The 16,996-nt window shown below is 46.0% G+C and overlaps 1 protein-coding gene across 1 annotated transcript; it reads left to right on the forward strand.

Annotated features, from left to right (window-relative positions):
* Window positions 1-13,319: 13,319 nt before the first annotated feature.
* On the forward strand, window positions 13,320-16,044 carry LOC118394824 (aquaporin FA-CHIP-like). The gene is made up of 4 exons (XM_035788399.2): window positions 13,320-13,777; window positions 14,654-14,815; window positions 15,100-15,180; window positions 15,437-16,044. The coding sequence occupies exons 1-4, from the start codon at window positions 13,415-13,417 to the stop codon at window positions 15,611-15,613; spliced, it is 783 nt and encodes a 260-aa protein (XP_035644292.1). The 5' UTR covers window positions 13,320-13,414; the 3' UTR covers window positions 15,614-16,044.
* Window positions 16,045-16,996: the final 952 nt, after the last annotated feature.

Below are 16,996 nucleotides of genomic sequence, written 5' to 3' on the forward strand. Positions count from 1 at the left end.
CAGGAGGGGTCAGGAGACACTGTGGCCCCATCCGAGGGCACCCCGGACAGGGCCAAACAGGAAGGACATAACCCCACCCACTTTGCCAAAGCACAGCCCCCACACCACTAGAGGGATATCTTCAACCACCAACTTACCATCCTGAGACAAGGCCGAGTATAGCCCACAAAGATCTCCGCCACGGTAAAACCCAGGGGGTGGCCCAGACAGGCCGACCACAACAGTGAATCAACCCACCCAGGTGACGGGTTTTCCAGGGACGGCACGAGAGCCCCAGCAAGCCAGTGACTCAGCCCCGAACAGGGTTAGAGGCAGAGAATCCCAGTGGAAAGAGTGGAACCGGCCAGGCAGAGACAGCAAGGGCGGTTCGTTGCTCGGAGCCTTTCCGTTCACCTTCCCACTCCTGGGCCAGACTACACTCAATCATATGACCCACTGAAGAGATGAGTCTTCAGTAAAGACTTAAAGGTTGAGACCGAGTTTGCGTCTCTGACATGGGTAGGCAGACCGTTCCATAAAAATGGAGCTCTATAGGAGAAAGCCCTGCCTCCAGCTGTTTGCTTAGAAATTCTAGGGACAATTAGAGGCCTGCGTCTTGTGACCGTAGCGTACGTGTAGGTATGTACGGCAGGACCAAATCAGAGAGGTAGGTAGGACAAACCACAAGCCCATGTAATGCTTTGTAGGTTAGCAGTAAAACCTTGAAATCAGCCCTTGCTTTGACAGGAAGCCAGTGTAGAGAGGCTAGCACTGGAAAATATGATCAAATTGTTTGGTTCTAGTCAGGATTCTAGCAGCCGTATTTAGCACTAACTGAAGTTTATTTAGTGCTTTATCCGGGTAGCCGGAAAATAGAGCATTGCAGTAGTCTAACCTAGAAGTGACAAAAGCATGGATTAATTTTTCTGCATCATTTTTGGACAGAAAGTTTCTGATTTTTGCAATGTTACGTGATGGAAAAAAGCTGTCCTCGAAATAGTCTTGATATGTTCTTCAAAAGAGAGATCAGGGTCCAGAGTAAGGCCGAGGTCCTTCACAGTTTTATTTGAGACGACTGTACAACCATTAAGATTAATTGTCAGATTCAACAGAAGATCTCTTTGTTTCTTGGGACCTAGAACAAGCATCTCTGTTTTGTCCGAGTTTAATAGTAGAAATTTTGCAGCCATCCACTTCCTTATGTCTGAAACACATGCTTCTAGCGAGGGCAATTTTGGGGCTTCACCATGTTTCATTGAAATGTACAGCTGTGTGTCATCCGCATAGCAGTGAAAGTTAACATTATGTTTTCGAATAACATCCCCAAGAGGTAAAATATATAGTGAAAACAATAGTGGTCCTAAAACAAAACCTTGAGGAACACCGAAATTTACAGTTGATTTGTCAGAGGACAAACCATTCACAGAGACAAACTGATATCTTTCCGACAGATAAGACCTAAACCAGGCCAGAACATGTCCGTGTAGACCAATTTGGGTTTCCAATCTCTCCAAAAGAATGTGGTGATCGATGGTATCAAAAGCAGCACTAAGGTCTAGGAGCACGAGGACAGATGCAGAGCCTGTTTCTATGTTTTGGTTGGTCAGGGTGTGAGCGGAGTGGGCATTCTATGTTACATGTCTAGTTTGTCTAGTTCTATGTTTGGCCTGATATGGTTCTCAATCAGAGGCAGGTGTTCGTCATTGTCTCTGATTGGGAACCATATTTAGGTAGCCTGTTTGGTGTTGGGTTTTGTGGGTGATTGTCCTTGTTACTGTCTCTGTGTTACTTTGCACCAGTATGAGGCTGTTTCGGTTTTCGTGGTACGTTTATTGTTTTTGTATTTGATTCGTGTTTACTTTGTTTCATTAAACATGGATCACAATAGCCACGCCGCATTTTGGTCTGACTCTCCTTCACCTAAAGAGAACCGTTACAGATGTATAGTGTGCTACGTCATTTGACCTGTTGACCTGATATGCTTTGTTAGGTTGGGGTTAAGGTTAGGATTAGCGGTTGTGTTAAAGGGTTAGGGGAAGGGTTAGTTAACATGTTTAGTAGTTGCAAAGGAACTAAAAAGTAGTAAGTTGTCAATTAGCTAAAATGCTAAAGTTGCCCGTGATGAGATTCGAACATGCAATATTTGGGTTGCTAGACAATCGCGTTATTCCCTCCTTTCGGCTTTACCTTAAGTAACCTATTGTCCATACCAAACGTAACACATCATACTAATTTCAGTATCCTGGATTTCCATTTAAATGAATACCTTGAAATGAATTATGCCTACCAGAAATTGTCTACTTTCAGCACCATGAGCTGTCCATTTCTCAATTGATTGTGCCACGGCTGCTGCTTCAAGTTTCAGCACCACAATATAAGTTAGACAAATCTGTTTTATTGTGAGGTCAATTACTCTGATAAATATACATCATGGGCAAGAAACATATTATGTTTAATAAAATCTATTACAAGTAGTAGCATGCTATCAAAGCTAACCTCCTTCTCATATTCACTCTGTCCTTCTCAAACTGAACAGAAGATAGACTATAGACTAGTCCGCTCGCAAGATTAGGCCTAGTCAACAAACCTTCAGAAGACGCCTTTGACTCTCCTGCTGAACTGCCACCGTAGACCTACACAGCACAGCCATTGGTTAGACAGCACACAACATTTTTTGAACTGCAAGAGCAGAGCAGGCCGGGGCTCAGGGTTGGAATGTCCATTGCAGTGTGTAGCGCAGCCTAGTTGTATTTACACCATCCCTGCAGCTATCTCAGAAAGATAACGTTGCCCTGTGCCTCTCCGAGCATGCACTTCGTAACCTATTGCCTATGGACCATTTGATTGAGACCACGTGAAATAGCCTATAGGCGCACTTGATATGCTGAGAATCAGAGATGAGGGGCGGCAACTAATTCTAAAACACTGAGAAATATAGACATTTCATAAATTGCAAATGACATGACCCTCCCCCGGACTAGACATAAAAATAACTAAACCCTCCCTTTGACTGAAACTGAAAAAGCACGACCCTCCCCCATTTTCTCCCAGGTAATCATTCTGTGCATTTTTAACCATCTCTGAATTATATTTCACTGACACGTGTTGTGTCCATGTCTGTTCTTAGCAGACACCTTTGTATTGTATTGTGGTTTACTTTCAGAGGCCAGATGAAAAAATAAAGGTTTATTTTTATGTGCTGGAAAAGCTCTGTTTGTTGGCATTTATTCACCTCGATACAAAGTATTTTAATGCATTCTAATTTAACATCACGTGCTGACAACATTGAGAAGAGCTGTGTGCCACAGACTTTACTGGCTTTCTTGCACTTGTGTGGTGTAGTTACATCTAAACTATAAGTGAATGGACACTGGCCCAGCTAGTAATTCTAGCAGGAGATAACGTTTTTGTAATGTTACAAGTAAAGTTCTCCTAATGTTTGAGTGTCCAGTTTTCCGTTAGTTAGTGGAACATTCTATCTTTATTAGCAAAAACCTCCTGGGGAACTTTTTTGTGTGTTTTAGTGTTAAAGGTAGGAGAACATTCCCTTAAAGTCAAGCAGAACTTGTCTAGAATGTGGTTGCTATGTTCTCAGAATATATACAACATTAATGTTCTAGACAAGTTTTATGGGACGTTGCAAGAACATTCCTATCAAATCAAATGGTATTTGTCACAGGTAACTCCTCTCCCTGTTCAGGCGGCGGTCGGCGTCGCCGGTTTACTAGCCGCCACCGATCCCTTTTTCCTTTTCTGTTTGTTTTGTCTGTGATTCTTTTCACACCTGGTTTCATTTGCGTTTATTTCTGTGTGTATATAGGGTATGTGTTGCCTGCCTTAGTTCGTGCGGGATTAGACTTGTGTGTATTGCGCTCGATTGTATTTGATGTTTGTTGTTTTCACTATTACGCACGTGTATGTAAAGTGTCGGAACTGTGTTTGTTCCTCCTTGCGAGTTTCTGAGTATTCGAGAGCGTAGTTTTGGGATTTTTGTCTGTGCCATTTTTGTATTGGTGGACTATATTATTAAACACGCTTCTCAGACATCCCTGCTCTCCTGCGCCTGACTCCTACACCTCTCACCGAGACGCACGTTATCACAGAATCCCGCACCAGAAATCTATGGAGTCAGCGGGAGCGGACACACTCCCAGGGTCTGTGGAGGAGCGAGTTCAACACCACACGGCAGTGTTACACCGGCTGGGGACCGCCATGGATCAAGCGATGGCGACGATGGAAAGATGGGAGAGAGGTGCCCTTCCAACACCTCCATCAGCCACACCCAAACCACTACCCTCTCCTTCATTGCCTGGGCACAGTGGGATTCGACTCGCACTCCCTGGGACGGCGGCCGGGTGCCGGGGGTTCTTTACTCCAGATGGACCTATACCTGGCGAACGTTCGTCCGGCTCCTTCGGGAGGTGGGGGGTGAACGCCCACGTCTCCTGCCTCTCAGGTAAAGCCTTGGAGTGGGCCAACGCGGTACGGAACGACCCTGACTCAGCGAGGGACCACTACCCAGAGTTCACCCACCGCTTTCGGGCCGTGTTTGATCACTCACCTAAGGGCCGAGCGGCGGGTGAACGGCTGTTCCATCTGAGGCAGGAGAAGAGGAGTGCTCAGGATGTTGCTCTAGAGTTCCGGACTTTGTCCGCTGGCGCGGGATGGAACGACAGGGCCTTGATCGATCACTATAGGTGTAGTTTGCGTGAGGACGTCTGTAGGGAGCTGGCCTGTAGAGACACCACCCTCTCCTTGGACCAGTTGATCGACATGTCCATTCGGTTGGACAACTTGCTGGCGACCTGCGGACGTCCAGATCGGGTTCGGTCAGTTCAATCCCCCAGCTCCTCAACTCCAACGCCCATGGAGCTAGGAGGTGCTGCGGCGAGGGCGAACGGAGGAGGGGGCCTTTCCTGTGCCAGCTGTGGTCGCAGAGGGCACACTGCTGACCGGTGCTGGGGAGGCCACCAGGGAGTCGAGATGCCAGGCCGAGCACTGCTCGGACACCTCGTGTGACTCGGCACCAGGCTCACCCAGAGCCCCCTGTTGGTCACATGTATGTATTGATTGTTTTTCCTGAATTTTCCCCTCTTTCTCGGCATAAGGCGCTAGCTAGTAGATTCAGGCGTGCCAGGGAATTTTATTGACCGCGATTTAGCACACAGGTTAGGGATCCTCCTTGTTCAGCTTGACAAACCCTTCCCAGTGGACGCCTTAGATAGCCAACCATTAGGGTCAGGGCTAGTCAGGGAAGCCACAGCTCCACTGGGCATGGTCACGCAGGAGGGTCATTAGGAGAGAATTAGTCTCTTCCTCATTGATTCTCCTGCATTTCCGGTGGTGCTGGGGATCCCCTGGTTGGCCCGTCATAACCCCAGGATTTCGTGGTAACAGAGGGCTTTACAGGGGTGGTCGGAGGAGTGCTCCGGCAGGTGTATAGGAGTTTCCATCGGTGCTACAGCGGTGGAGATTCCAGACCAAGTCTCCACCGTGCGCATTCCCTCAGAATATGCCGATTTGGCTATTGCCTTCTGTAAAAAGAGGGCGACCCAATTACCACCTCATCGACGAGGGGATTGTGCGATAAATCTCCTGGTAGGCGCTGCACTTCCCAGGAGTCAAGTGTATCCCCTGTCCCAGGAGGAGATGGTGGCTATGGAGACATACATATCTGAATCTCTGGGGCAGGGGTACATTCGGCCCTCCGTCTCACCTGCCTCCTCGAGTTTCTTTTTTGTGAAGAAAAAGGAGGGAGGGCTGCATCCGTGCATTGACTATAGAGGTCTAAATTCCATCACGGTGGGGTATAGTTACCCGCTACCTCTCATTGCCACGGCAATTGAGTCATTTCACGGAGCACGTTTTTTCACAAAACTGGATCTCAGGAGTGCATATAACTTGGTGCGTATACGGAAGGGAGATGAGTAGAAGACAGCGTTTAGTACAACATCCGGCCATTATGAGTACCTCGTCATGCCGTACGGGTTGAAGAATGCTCCAGAAGTCTTCCAATCGTTTGTAGACGAGTTTCTCGGACCTGCGCGGGCAGGGTGTGGTGGTTTACATCGATGATATTCTGGTCTATTCAGCTACACGCGCCGCACATGTGTCTCTTGTGTGCAAGGTACTTGGGCGACTGTTGGAGCATGACCTGTACGTCAAGGCTGAGAAATTCTTGTTCTTCCAACAGGCCGTCTCCTTCCTTGGGTATCACATTTCCACATCGGGGTTGGTGATGGAGTGTGACCGCATTGCAGCCGTGTGTAATTGGCCAACTCCAACCACGGTAAAGGAGGTGCTGCAGTTCTTGAGGTTTGCCAATTACTACCAGAGGTTTATCCGGGATTTTGGGCAGGTGGCTGCTCCCATTACGTCACGGCTGAAGGGGGGGCCGGTGCGTCTGGGATGGTCGGCTGAAGCAGACAGGGCTTTTGGTCGCCTGAAGGCTCTTTTTACCTCGGCTCCCGTGCTGGCGAATCCAAACCCCTCTTTGGCATTCATAGTGGAGGTGGACGTGTCCGAGGCTGGGGTTGGAGCCGGGCTCTCCCAGCGCTCGAGTACGCCACCGAAGCTCCGCCCCTGTGCTTTCTTTTCTCAGAAGCTCAGCCCGGCGGAGCGAAACTATGACGTGGGGGATCGGGAGCTGCTGGCTGTTGTCAGGGCCCTGAAGGTGTGGAGACATTGGCTTGAGGGGGCTCAACACCCTTTTCTCATCTGGACTGACCACTGTAATCTAGAGTACATTCAGGCAGCGGGGAGACTGAACCCTCATCAGGCAAGGTGGGCCATGTTTTTCACCCGATTTAGGTTTACCATATCCTATAGACCAGGCTCCCAGAACACTAAGGCAGACGCACTGTCCCAACTATATGATACGGAGGAGCGGGCCATCGATCCTGCGCCCATCCTCCCGGCTTCTTGTCTAGTAGCACCTGTGAGGTGGGAGGTGGACGCAGACATCGAGCGAGCATTGCGTGTTGAGCCTACTCCACCACAGTGTCCAGCTGGACGGGTGTATGTTCCGCTGGAGGTTAGAGACAGGCTAATTTGGTGGGCTCACACGTCTACCTCCTCTGGTCACCCGGGGTTTGGTAGGACGGTGCGATGTCTTAGTGGGAAGTACTGGTAGTCCACTTTAGCCAAGGACGTGAGGGTTTATGTGGCCTCCTGCTTGCTGTGCGCTCAGTGCAAGATTCCTTGGCACCTGCCCAGAGAGAAGTTACTACAACCCCTTCCCGTTCCACAGCGGCCTTGGTCACACCTGTCGGTTGACTTCTTGACCGATCTGCCACCGTCACAGGGCAACTCCACGATCCTGGTCGTTGTGGATTGTTTTTCTAAGTCCTGTCGTCTCCTCCCTTTGCCCGGTCTCCCTACGGCCCTACAGACTGCAGAGGCCCTGTTTACTCACGTCTTCCGGCACTACCGGGTGCCTGAGGGCATTGTTTCTGATCGGAGTCCCCAGTTCACATCCAGGGTGTGGAAGGCGTTCCTGGAACGTTTGGGGGTCTCGGTCACCCCGAGAGTAATGGGCAGGTGGAGAGAGTGAACCAGGATGTGGGTAGGTTTCTGCGGTCGTATTGCCAGGACCGGCCAGGGGAGTGGGCGAAGTACATCCCCTGGGCAGAGATGGCCCAGAACTCACTCCGCCACTCCTCTACGAACCTGTCGCCCTTCCAATGTGTGTTGGGCTATCATCCAGGTCCTGGTACCATGGCATCAGAGCCAGACCGAGGCTCCTGTGGTGGACGATTGGGTGAGACGCTCAAGGGAGACCTGGGAGGCCGCCCACAGGTACCTTAAACGGGCCGAAGGGTGGCAGAAACCTGGCCCTCCGCCTGCCCTGTCGGAAGCTGGGTCCGTGGTTTGTTGGGACATTGTTGGGACAAGTCCTGAGGAGAATAAACGAGGTCCGTTATAGGTTACAGCTCCCCCTTATTACCGTATTAACCCCTCGTTTCATGTGTCTCTCCTCAGGCTGGTGGTGGCTGGTCTACTTCAAGAAGATGGGGTGAGCGTTGGCGTATGTAGTTCGGTCCATACTGGACTCGAGGCATCGGGTGGGGGGCCTTCAGTAACTTGTGGATTGGGAGGGGTACGGTCCGGAGGAGAGATGCTGGGTGCCGGACGTTCTGGATCCACCTATGCTAAAGGATTTTCACCGCCTCCATCTGGATCGCCCTGCGCCTCGTCCTCTGGGTCGTCCTCGATGCCGCGTTCGGCGGCGCTCGGGCGGTCGGCGGCCCGGTTTACTAGCCGCCACCGATCCCTTTCTCATTTTCTGTTTGTTTTGTCTGTGATTCTTTTCACACCTGGTTTCATTTGCATTTATTTTGGTGTGTATATAAGGCACCTGTTGCCTGCCTTAGTTCGGATTAGACTTGTGTGTATTGCGCTCGATTGTATTTGATGTTTGTTGTTTTCACTATAACTCACGTGTATGTAAAGTGTCGGGAACTGTGTTTGTTCCTCCGTGCGTATGCACGAGTTTCTGAGTATTCCAGAGTGTAGTTTTGGGATTTTTGTCTGTGCCATTTTTGTATTGGTGGACTATATTATTAAACACGCTTCTCAGACATCCCTGCTCTCTTGCGCCTGACTCCTACAGCTCTCACCGAGACGCACGTTATCACATCCGAATACAACAGGTTACCATGAAATGCTTACTTACAAGCTCTTAACCAGCAATGCAGTTCAAAAAATAGTTAAGAAACTAAAGTAAAAACAGTCAAATAAAAACAAAGTAACACAATAAAAATAATGAGGCTATGTGTGGGGGTACAGGTCAGTCGAGTTATTTTGTACATGTAGGTACAGTAGGGGTAAAGTGACTATGCATAGATAATAAACAGTGAGTAGCAGCAGTGTGTGTGTGTGGGGGGGGTGTCAATGTAAATAGTCCGGGTGGCCATTTGATTAATTGTTCAGCAGTCTTATGGCTTGGGGGTAGAAGCTGTTAAGGAGCCTTTTGATCCTAGACGTGGCGCCCAGGTACTGCTTTCCATGCAGTAGCAGAGAGAACAGTCTATGACTTGGGAGACTGAAGTAAAGGAACTTGAAACTCTCGACCCGCTCCACTACAGCCCCGTCGATGTTAATGGGGGCCTGTTCAGCACGTCTTTTACTGTAGTCCACAATCAGTCCATGTGTCCAGTTCTCCGAAGGTTATCAGGCAGATGGCAGGCAACGTGTATGGTGTCGTGTGGGCGAGCAGTTTAAAAATGTCAACATTGTGAACTGAGTTCCCCATGGTGGCGGTGGGGTTATGGTATGGGCAGGCATAAGCTACCGAACACAGAATTTAATTTTATCGATGGCAATTTGAATGCACAGAGATACCGTGACGAGATCCTGTGGCCCATTGTCGTGCCATTCATCTGCCGCCATCACCTCATGTTATAGCATGATAATGCACGGCCCCATGTCGCAAGGATCTGTACACAATTCCTGGAGGCTGAACATGTCCCAGTTCTTCTATGGCCTGTTCTTCCACACTAGACTAGTCACCCATTGAGCAACTTTGGGATGCTCTGGATAAATGTGTACGGGGGCGTGTTCCAGTTCCCGCTATCAAAGCTTCGCACAGCCATTGAATAGAAGTGGGACAACATTCCACAGGCCACAATCAACAACCTGATTAACTCTACGTGAAGGAGATGTGTCGTGCTGCATGAGGAAAATGGTGGTCGCACCAGATACTTACTGGTTTTCTGATCCACGCCCCTACCTTTTCCCAGTCCTGTATTCTCAGTCCTTGGGGCGGCAGGTAGCCAAGTGGATTGATTGTTTCAATGTCATTTGTTAACGTATTGTGACATGGAATCTATGTGGAAAATACATTTTATTTCACAGGAATATGTCATCATTGTAACACATTTTAATTATAGGAAAAACCTTGTATAACTTACACTTTACAGACAAAAGTATGTGGACACCCCTTTAAATTAGTGGATTTGGCTATTTCAGCCACACCCGTTCCCGACAGATAAAATCGAGCGTACAGCCATGCAATCTCCATACACAAACATTGGGGGTAGAATGGCCTTACTGAAGAGCTCAGTGATTTTCAACGTGGAACCGTCATAGGATGCCACCTTTTCAGCAAGTCAGTTTGTCACATTTCTGCCATGCTAGAGCTACCCAGGTCAGCTGTCAGTGCTGTTATTGTGAAGTGGAAACGTCTAGAAGCAACAACGGCTCAGCTGCAAAGTGGTAGGACACACAAGCTTACAGAACGGGACCGCCAAGTGCTGAAGCGAGTAGTAAGTTAAAAAAATTGCCTATCCTCGGTTGCATCACTCACTACCGAGTTCCAAACTGTCTCTGGAAGCAACGTCAGCACAAGAACAGTTCGTCGGGAGCTGGGTTTTCATGGCCGAGCAGCCGCACACAAGCCAAAGATCACCATGCACAATGCCAAGCATCGGTTGTAGTGGTGTAAAGCTTGCCGCCATTGGACTCCGGAACAGTGGAAACACGTTCTTGAGTGATGAATCACACTTCACCATCTGGCAGTCCGACGGACAAATCTGGGTTTGGCGGATGTCAGGAGAATGCTACCTGCCCAAATGCATAGTGCCAACTGTAAAGTTTGGTGGAGGAGGAATAATGGTCTACATGCTACAGCATACGATTTCTGACATTCTAGATGATTCTGTGTTTCCAACTTTGTGGCAACAGTTTGGGGGAGGCACTTTTCTGTTTCAGCACGTCAATGCCCCCCCCATGCACAAAGCGAGGTCCATACAGAAATGGTTTGTGTGGAAGAGATCGGTGTGGAAGAACTTGACTGGCCTGCACAGAGCCCTGATCTCAACCCCATCGAACACCTTTAGGATGAATTGGAACGCTGACTGCGAGCCAGGCCTAATTGTCCAGCATCAGTGCCGACCTCACTAATGCTGTTGTTGCTGAATGGAAGGAAGTCCCCACAGCAATGTTCCAAAATCTAGTAGAAAGCCTTCCCAGAAGAGTGGAGCAACAAAGGGTGGACCACATACTTTTGGACGTAGTATAATATTGAATTTTTACTTGAAACCATGTCACATTTTCAACGTTGTATCTACTGTAATGAAACAGGCAGGGAGCAGGTCTCGAACCCTCGACCTTACAGCCCAATGTCCGGCGCGCTATCGACCCAGGGTCGTTACACTATTTTTCAGAAGAAAAAACATTACGCTTGGTAGCAACTCTTACTGGAGAGTTGATCTATCTACAGTTACCTATTTGGTCTCCCATCCAGGGTTTTAACTAAGGCTAGTCATGCTTATCTTTGATACTTATCACTGACTACTGCCAATGTGTTATCATGAGAATGATTATTATTCTTTAACTTGTACGTACTTTTGGTTGAGGTAGAGATGTGAATCCAAAATATCAATTATTAATTTTTAGACAAACTAGATATTGATTTATGTTTGGTTGTGAGCACAACCAAATATCAATCATCTTATTTTTGGATAGTTCCATCTGTCCCACTGACTTAGACTGGCTTTCATTTCCGTTTGTCCTCAAATTAAGAATTGATATGTTGGATTCACGTCTCCATCTCAATCAAAAGTTGAAGTTAAACCACTTTAAATGCACTTGATTTTATTTAGTCCTATTCTTTAAATGTTGATATTTGGTTGTGTTCTCAACCAAACACAATTCTGACTTTTGTAAGACAGTAAATAGCCCAAGGTTATCTTGCAAACTAATGTAACAGTATTTATTCAACCTTAAAAGAATTACCACATCCGTGGCCACATTTTGAAGTTAAATGTAACTGTAAATGTATTATTGTGTGATCATGGAAAGCCTGCATGTTCAAGATAGCATGCCAAGGTCGTAGCTCTGTGGAAATCTTCACAATTGTTCTAAATATATGCTCATAATCTCAAACGCATTGATCACTTGTATAATGTACTTTTAATGTAATCCAGGCCATTTTGGCTTTTTAATTTTTTTAAATTTAACCTTTATTTAACTAGACAAGTCAGTTAAGAACAAATTCTTATTTACAATGACGGCCTCGGAACAGTGGGTTAACTGCCTTGTTCAGGGGCAGAACGACAGATTTTTACCTTGTCAGCTTTGGGATTGAATCTAGCAACCGTTCGCTTACTGGCACAACGCTATTCGATGAATTGGTTGTGCTATTAGATGAAGTACAGTGATAATACATTAAGTTAAATATCTGACACTGTATTCCCATTTGAACCTTGGGCTAGATCAGTGGTGGAAAAAGTACCCAACTGTCATACTTGAGTAAAAGAAATGATACCTTAATAGAAAATGACTCAAGTAAAAGATTTTAAAAATATATTTTTTAAGTAAAAGTAAAAGTCTAAAAGTATTTGACTATTTTCCTGTCCTGCTAAGCATTCAAAATGTAACAAGTACTTTTGGGTGTCAAGGAAAAGGTAAAAAATACAGTTTTTCTTAAAATGTAGTGAAGAAAAAGTCAAAGTAGTCAAAAATATAAATAGCAAAGTAAAGTAGAGATACCCAAATAAACTACTTAAGTAGTACTCTTACTTAAGTACTTTACACCACTGAGCTAGATCCCGGCTAGATCCCGGCTAGCCGACAGCCGCATAGTGGTTGTTTTGGTGGTATCTCAGGTGGAACTGCTTTAGAGCTGTCAAATCCACAAGGAGCTCCCGGCATCATACCAAAAGTGGACATTGCCATTGGCTGCACAGAGTCACATTATGAGAAATCTCATGCAGCCTTGTTTACAACCCACTGGGCACACATTGGTTGAATCAACCTTGTTTCCACAACATTTAAATAAAATGACATTGAACCAACGTCAGGGAAGGAGGCATGGGTAGGCCTGGGTGGACACCCCACCCACAAATTAATTTATGCCTTTATCCCCTGACCAACGTGGAATAGACATTGAGTTCTTGACATCTTTCCCCGGTGTTATTAAGTACGCACACTGGAATGTGAGATCTAATCTACTCCTCGACTGAGCTGATAGAAATCCTCATTATTTAGTTTAATGATTAAATTGACTTTTTCGTTCTGAACTTCTAACACGAGTGGGACGGGTGTTGCTTCGTGACAATGACCACACGAGCAGCCGCTCTGATTTGCCAGCTCTAAAGCAGTTACACCACTACAGCCAAAAGTCCAAAGAAAAAAAGGAGGTAAGTGCAGACGAGGGAGGGGGGAAAATGAGAGAGGGATAGAAGGAAGAGAAACGAGAGACGGATGGGAGGAGGGGAGAGAAAAATAGGGAGAGGGAGACTAGTAAAAGAGGGAGGGTTTTCTCATTAATTCAGCAAGCCATTCCCTTTGACTTTTTCAGAGCCTGCCCCCCTGTCATTATCAGCAGAGGCCATATAAATGCAGCCTGTTGATGATGTTTTTGAGTTCCACTGACACACCACACTACATCCCATCTCCGAGAGGAACATCATAGGCCCAGGTTGCAGCCAAGATGAGAGAATTCAAGAGCAAGGCTTTCTGGAGGGCCGTACTGGCTGAGCTCGTGGGGATGACCATGTTCATATTCCTCAGCATCTCGGCTGCCATTGGGAACTCAAACAACACTTCTCCTGACCAGGAGGTGAAGGTTTCTCTGACTTTTGGTCTGGCCATCGCCACGCTGGCCCAGAGTTTGGGCCACATCAGTGGAGCCCACCTGAACCCAGCAGTGACACTGGGCATGCTCGCCAGCTGCCAGATCAGTGTGTTCAAGGGGGTGATGTACATCGTGGCTCAGATGCTAGGCTCTGCACTGGCCAGTGGTATTGTCTATGGAACCCGGCCAGAGGGAAATGATGCACTGGGGGTCAACGCTGTGAGTGGCACTTTTTGTTTCATGTTTTATGTAATGCAAATTTAGATATATGTGGTTTATGTGTGTCCTTTTCAATTGAACAATTTACTGGTGTTTCAGTAGAAATGTTGGCTTTCAATTCCATTTTATGGGAAGTGTTTGATCAATTCATTTCTTGATCAATTAATATTGCATCTCATAGTCGTTGGCCGAGAGTAATGCACATGAACCTGCGTGCACTGCATTGATAAAAGAGTTGATTGAACTTAGTTTAATTCTTTTTAAAGGGACTCAAACGGGGCGCCATTCATTTGTTGATTAGAGTGTGCTTTGATGCACCGGCTGCAAATAGTTGACAAACAGAATCATGTGATGTTGTTTATGATCACACTAACGCGTACTCAGCGTAGATGCTTCTGCTGTCCTCTAGCGAATATAGGGTGTACTGTTGCATGGTAATTACTTTCCCATGCATGCAGAACCTCCACACCTCCTATAGACACAAATGCATGTTATATGTGATTTATTGAGCTATTCATATAGAGGATCATCATATCTATTTGCATTAAAGTAATCCAGAAGTATTTAAATTGGGCATGAGCAAAGTCTGTGAGAATATATTATCAGTGATCGACATTTATTTTAACCGTGTCAAATTTCAGTGAGTGAGAATAGTAAGACATTCAGACTTTGCCAAATGAGAGTTAGACTATAATCAGCCCGTTAGAAGTTTAAATGAAAATGTTTCCTCCTCATCCTCCACTTCAATAGAGAAGCTTTTGCTTTGCCATATATTTACAATGGGACGTGGCAGTTGAGAAAAACATAACGCTTATCAACACTGACAAATTGCTTTTGTTCGGCTCCCCCTTTTGCCCTCCTCATTCCCTCTCGTAGCTAAATGGTGTCTCTGCCAGCCAAGGCGTAGGCATCGAGCTCCTGGCTACCTTCCAGCTGGTCCTGTGTGTCATAGCTGTCACTGATAAAAGGCGGCACGACGTCACCGGCTCTGCCCCCCTGGCCATCGGGCTCTCTGTCGCTCTGGGACACTTGGCAGCCGTAAGTAACTTATAGCAGTTTGTAAACGAGGTAACTCCTCTAAAACACACATCTGTTTCACAACGATAGATTTAGCAACAGTATTATTATGATGAATCGCCACTGAATTAAAAAGCTACATTTTACTCAGTGGAAAGGTTGACTCCGTTTAATTTGCCCCTTAAGCCGTAGGCCTAACCCTACAACCATGTCAGAAACGATCATTTCCACTGATTTCACATCCGATCTTCTCATCCCTCATATTGACTTAATACATGTCTGTTTTTTGTTGTTGTTTTGCACAGATCAGCTACACTGGCTGCGGTATCAACCCTGCCCGATCCTTTGGACCTGCTTTGATCATGAATGATTACACAAACCACTGGGTAAATTGGAGTGGACCAGTGTATTTAGTGTGACATCAATGTCATGACCAGTGAATTCAATAAACCTCGAAAATGATTGCCAAAGCTGAGCTACTTTCAATAAAGTAGTTACTGAGTGACAGCATCGCTATTGTTTAATTGTACGGTCCAAGTTGAGATAAAACTATTGAGAACAAAGTTAAAGTTAACCCTGAAATATTTGTCTTTAATCTGTTCTTCCATTGATTAATCGATTGACTTATTTGCACCTTGGCAGGTGTACTGGGTGGGGCCAATGTGCGGAGGTGTGGCAGCTGCTCTGGTCTATGACTTCCTGCTGTACCCCAAGTTTGATGACTTCCCTGAACGCATGAGGGTCCTGGTCAGTGGCCCTGTGGGAGACTATGATGTCAATGGAGAAGAGACCGCAGCAGTAGAAATGTCATCAAAGTAGTATTGTGAGAGAAACACCATAGAGTGTATAGTACCTTGGATATCTAACTATACTCCTGTAAAGAAAACATTTACATTTCCTTTAGAATGGGAGCAGGGTATTTGTTATTTCAAAATACTGATCATGAATTTGAAAGAATTCATTACTGAACTACCGATTAGTATCCAAAATGAACTTAAGTAGCCTATCCACTAACATTTATTAAACATATTTCTTTATACAAGAGTTGTTGGAACATCTTGCTCTTTGTTAAAATATTTCCCCCATCAGTATTCTATATACTGTACAGAGTCATTTGTTTTTGTATATTTTCTATATTACTGTTTTATGTATAAACATTTTATTTCTTGATGTATAAAGTTTATATTTCTGTTTGCAATCTTGAATTGTCTTTCACTTTTGTAAGTAAATAAAACACCAGATGTACCCCTCCTGGCATTTTTCTCTTCATAAACTGTATCCGGTCTATAACAGTGCCCTTTTTATTTTCATTTTATCTCCATAGAACGTAGAGCCAAGACCATTCATTTGGCAAACACATAAACAATTTAGGTGTTTCTCAGAGGGTGAGGGCCGTGGAGAGATACAGATAAAAATATTTTCACTAGCAAAACATAAGACGACAGCAACACCTGTGATCAGGTTAAGAAACAGGAACCTTGTCATCATCAGTCCATTTCCTTAACTCAAATCAAACTTTGTCACATGCGCCGAATACAACAGGTGTAGTAGACCTTACCGTGAAATGCTTACTTACAAGCCCTTAACCAACAATGCAGTTCAAGAAAGAGTTAAGAAAATATTTACCAAATAAACTAAACCAAAAAATTATAAAAGGCAACACAATAACAATAACGAGGCTAAATCCATGGGGTACCGAGTCAATGTGCGGGGTTACAGGTTAGGCATGGTAATTTATACATGTAAGTAGGAGTAAAGTGACTATGCTTAGATAATAAACAGGGGGGTCAATGTAAATAGTCCTGGTGGCCATTTGATTAATTGTTCAGCAGTCTTATGGCTTGGGGGTAGAAGATGTTAAGGAGCCTTTTGATCCTAGACTTGGCGCTCTGGTACCACTTGCCGTGCGGTAGGAGAGAGAACAGTCTATAACTAGGGTGGCTGGAATCATTAGGGCTTTCCTCTGACACCACCTAGTATATAGGTAGAATGGTATGGTAGGAAGCTTGGCCCCAGTGATGTACTGGGCCACATGCACAACCCTCTGTAGCGGCTTACGGTCAGATGCCGAGCAGTTGCCATACCAGGCAGGTATGCAACCGGTCAGGATGCTCTCGATGGTGCAGCTCTAGAACTTTTTGATGATCTGGGGACCCATGCCAAATCTTTTCAGTCTCCTGGGAGGGGGGATTGTCGTGCTCT

Source organism: Oncorhynchus keta, chromosome 15, assembly GCF_023373465.1.
Source record: "Oncorhynchus keta strain PuntledgeMale-10-30-2019 chromosome 15, Oket_V2, whole genome shotgun sequence".
In the NCBI taxonomy this organism is placed as follows: Eukaryota; Metazoa; Chordata; class Actinopteri; order Salmoniformes; family Salmonidae; genus Oncorhynchus; species Oncorhynchus keta.

What these genes read in the sequence shown, in the direction of transcription:
- LOC118394824 (XM_035788399.2), top strand. Translation starts at nt 13,415, where the DNA reads ATGAGAGAATTCAAGAGCAAGGCTTTCTGGAGGGCCGTACTGGCTGAG. An exon ending in ATGCACTGGGGGTCAACGCT is followed by an intron (nt 13,778 to 14,653) that starts GTGAGTGGCACT and finishes TCCCTCTCGTAG; the next exon opens with CTAAATGGTGTCTCTGCCAG. An exon ending in ATGATTACACAAACCACTGG is followed by an intron (nt 15,181 to 15,436) that starts GTAAATTGGAGT and finishes GCACCTTGGCAG; the next exon opens with GTGTACTGGGTGGGGCCAAT.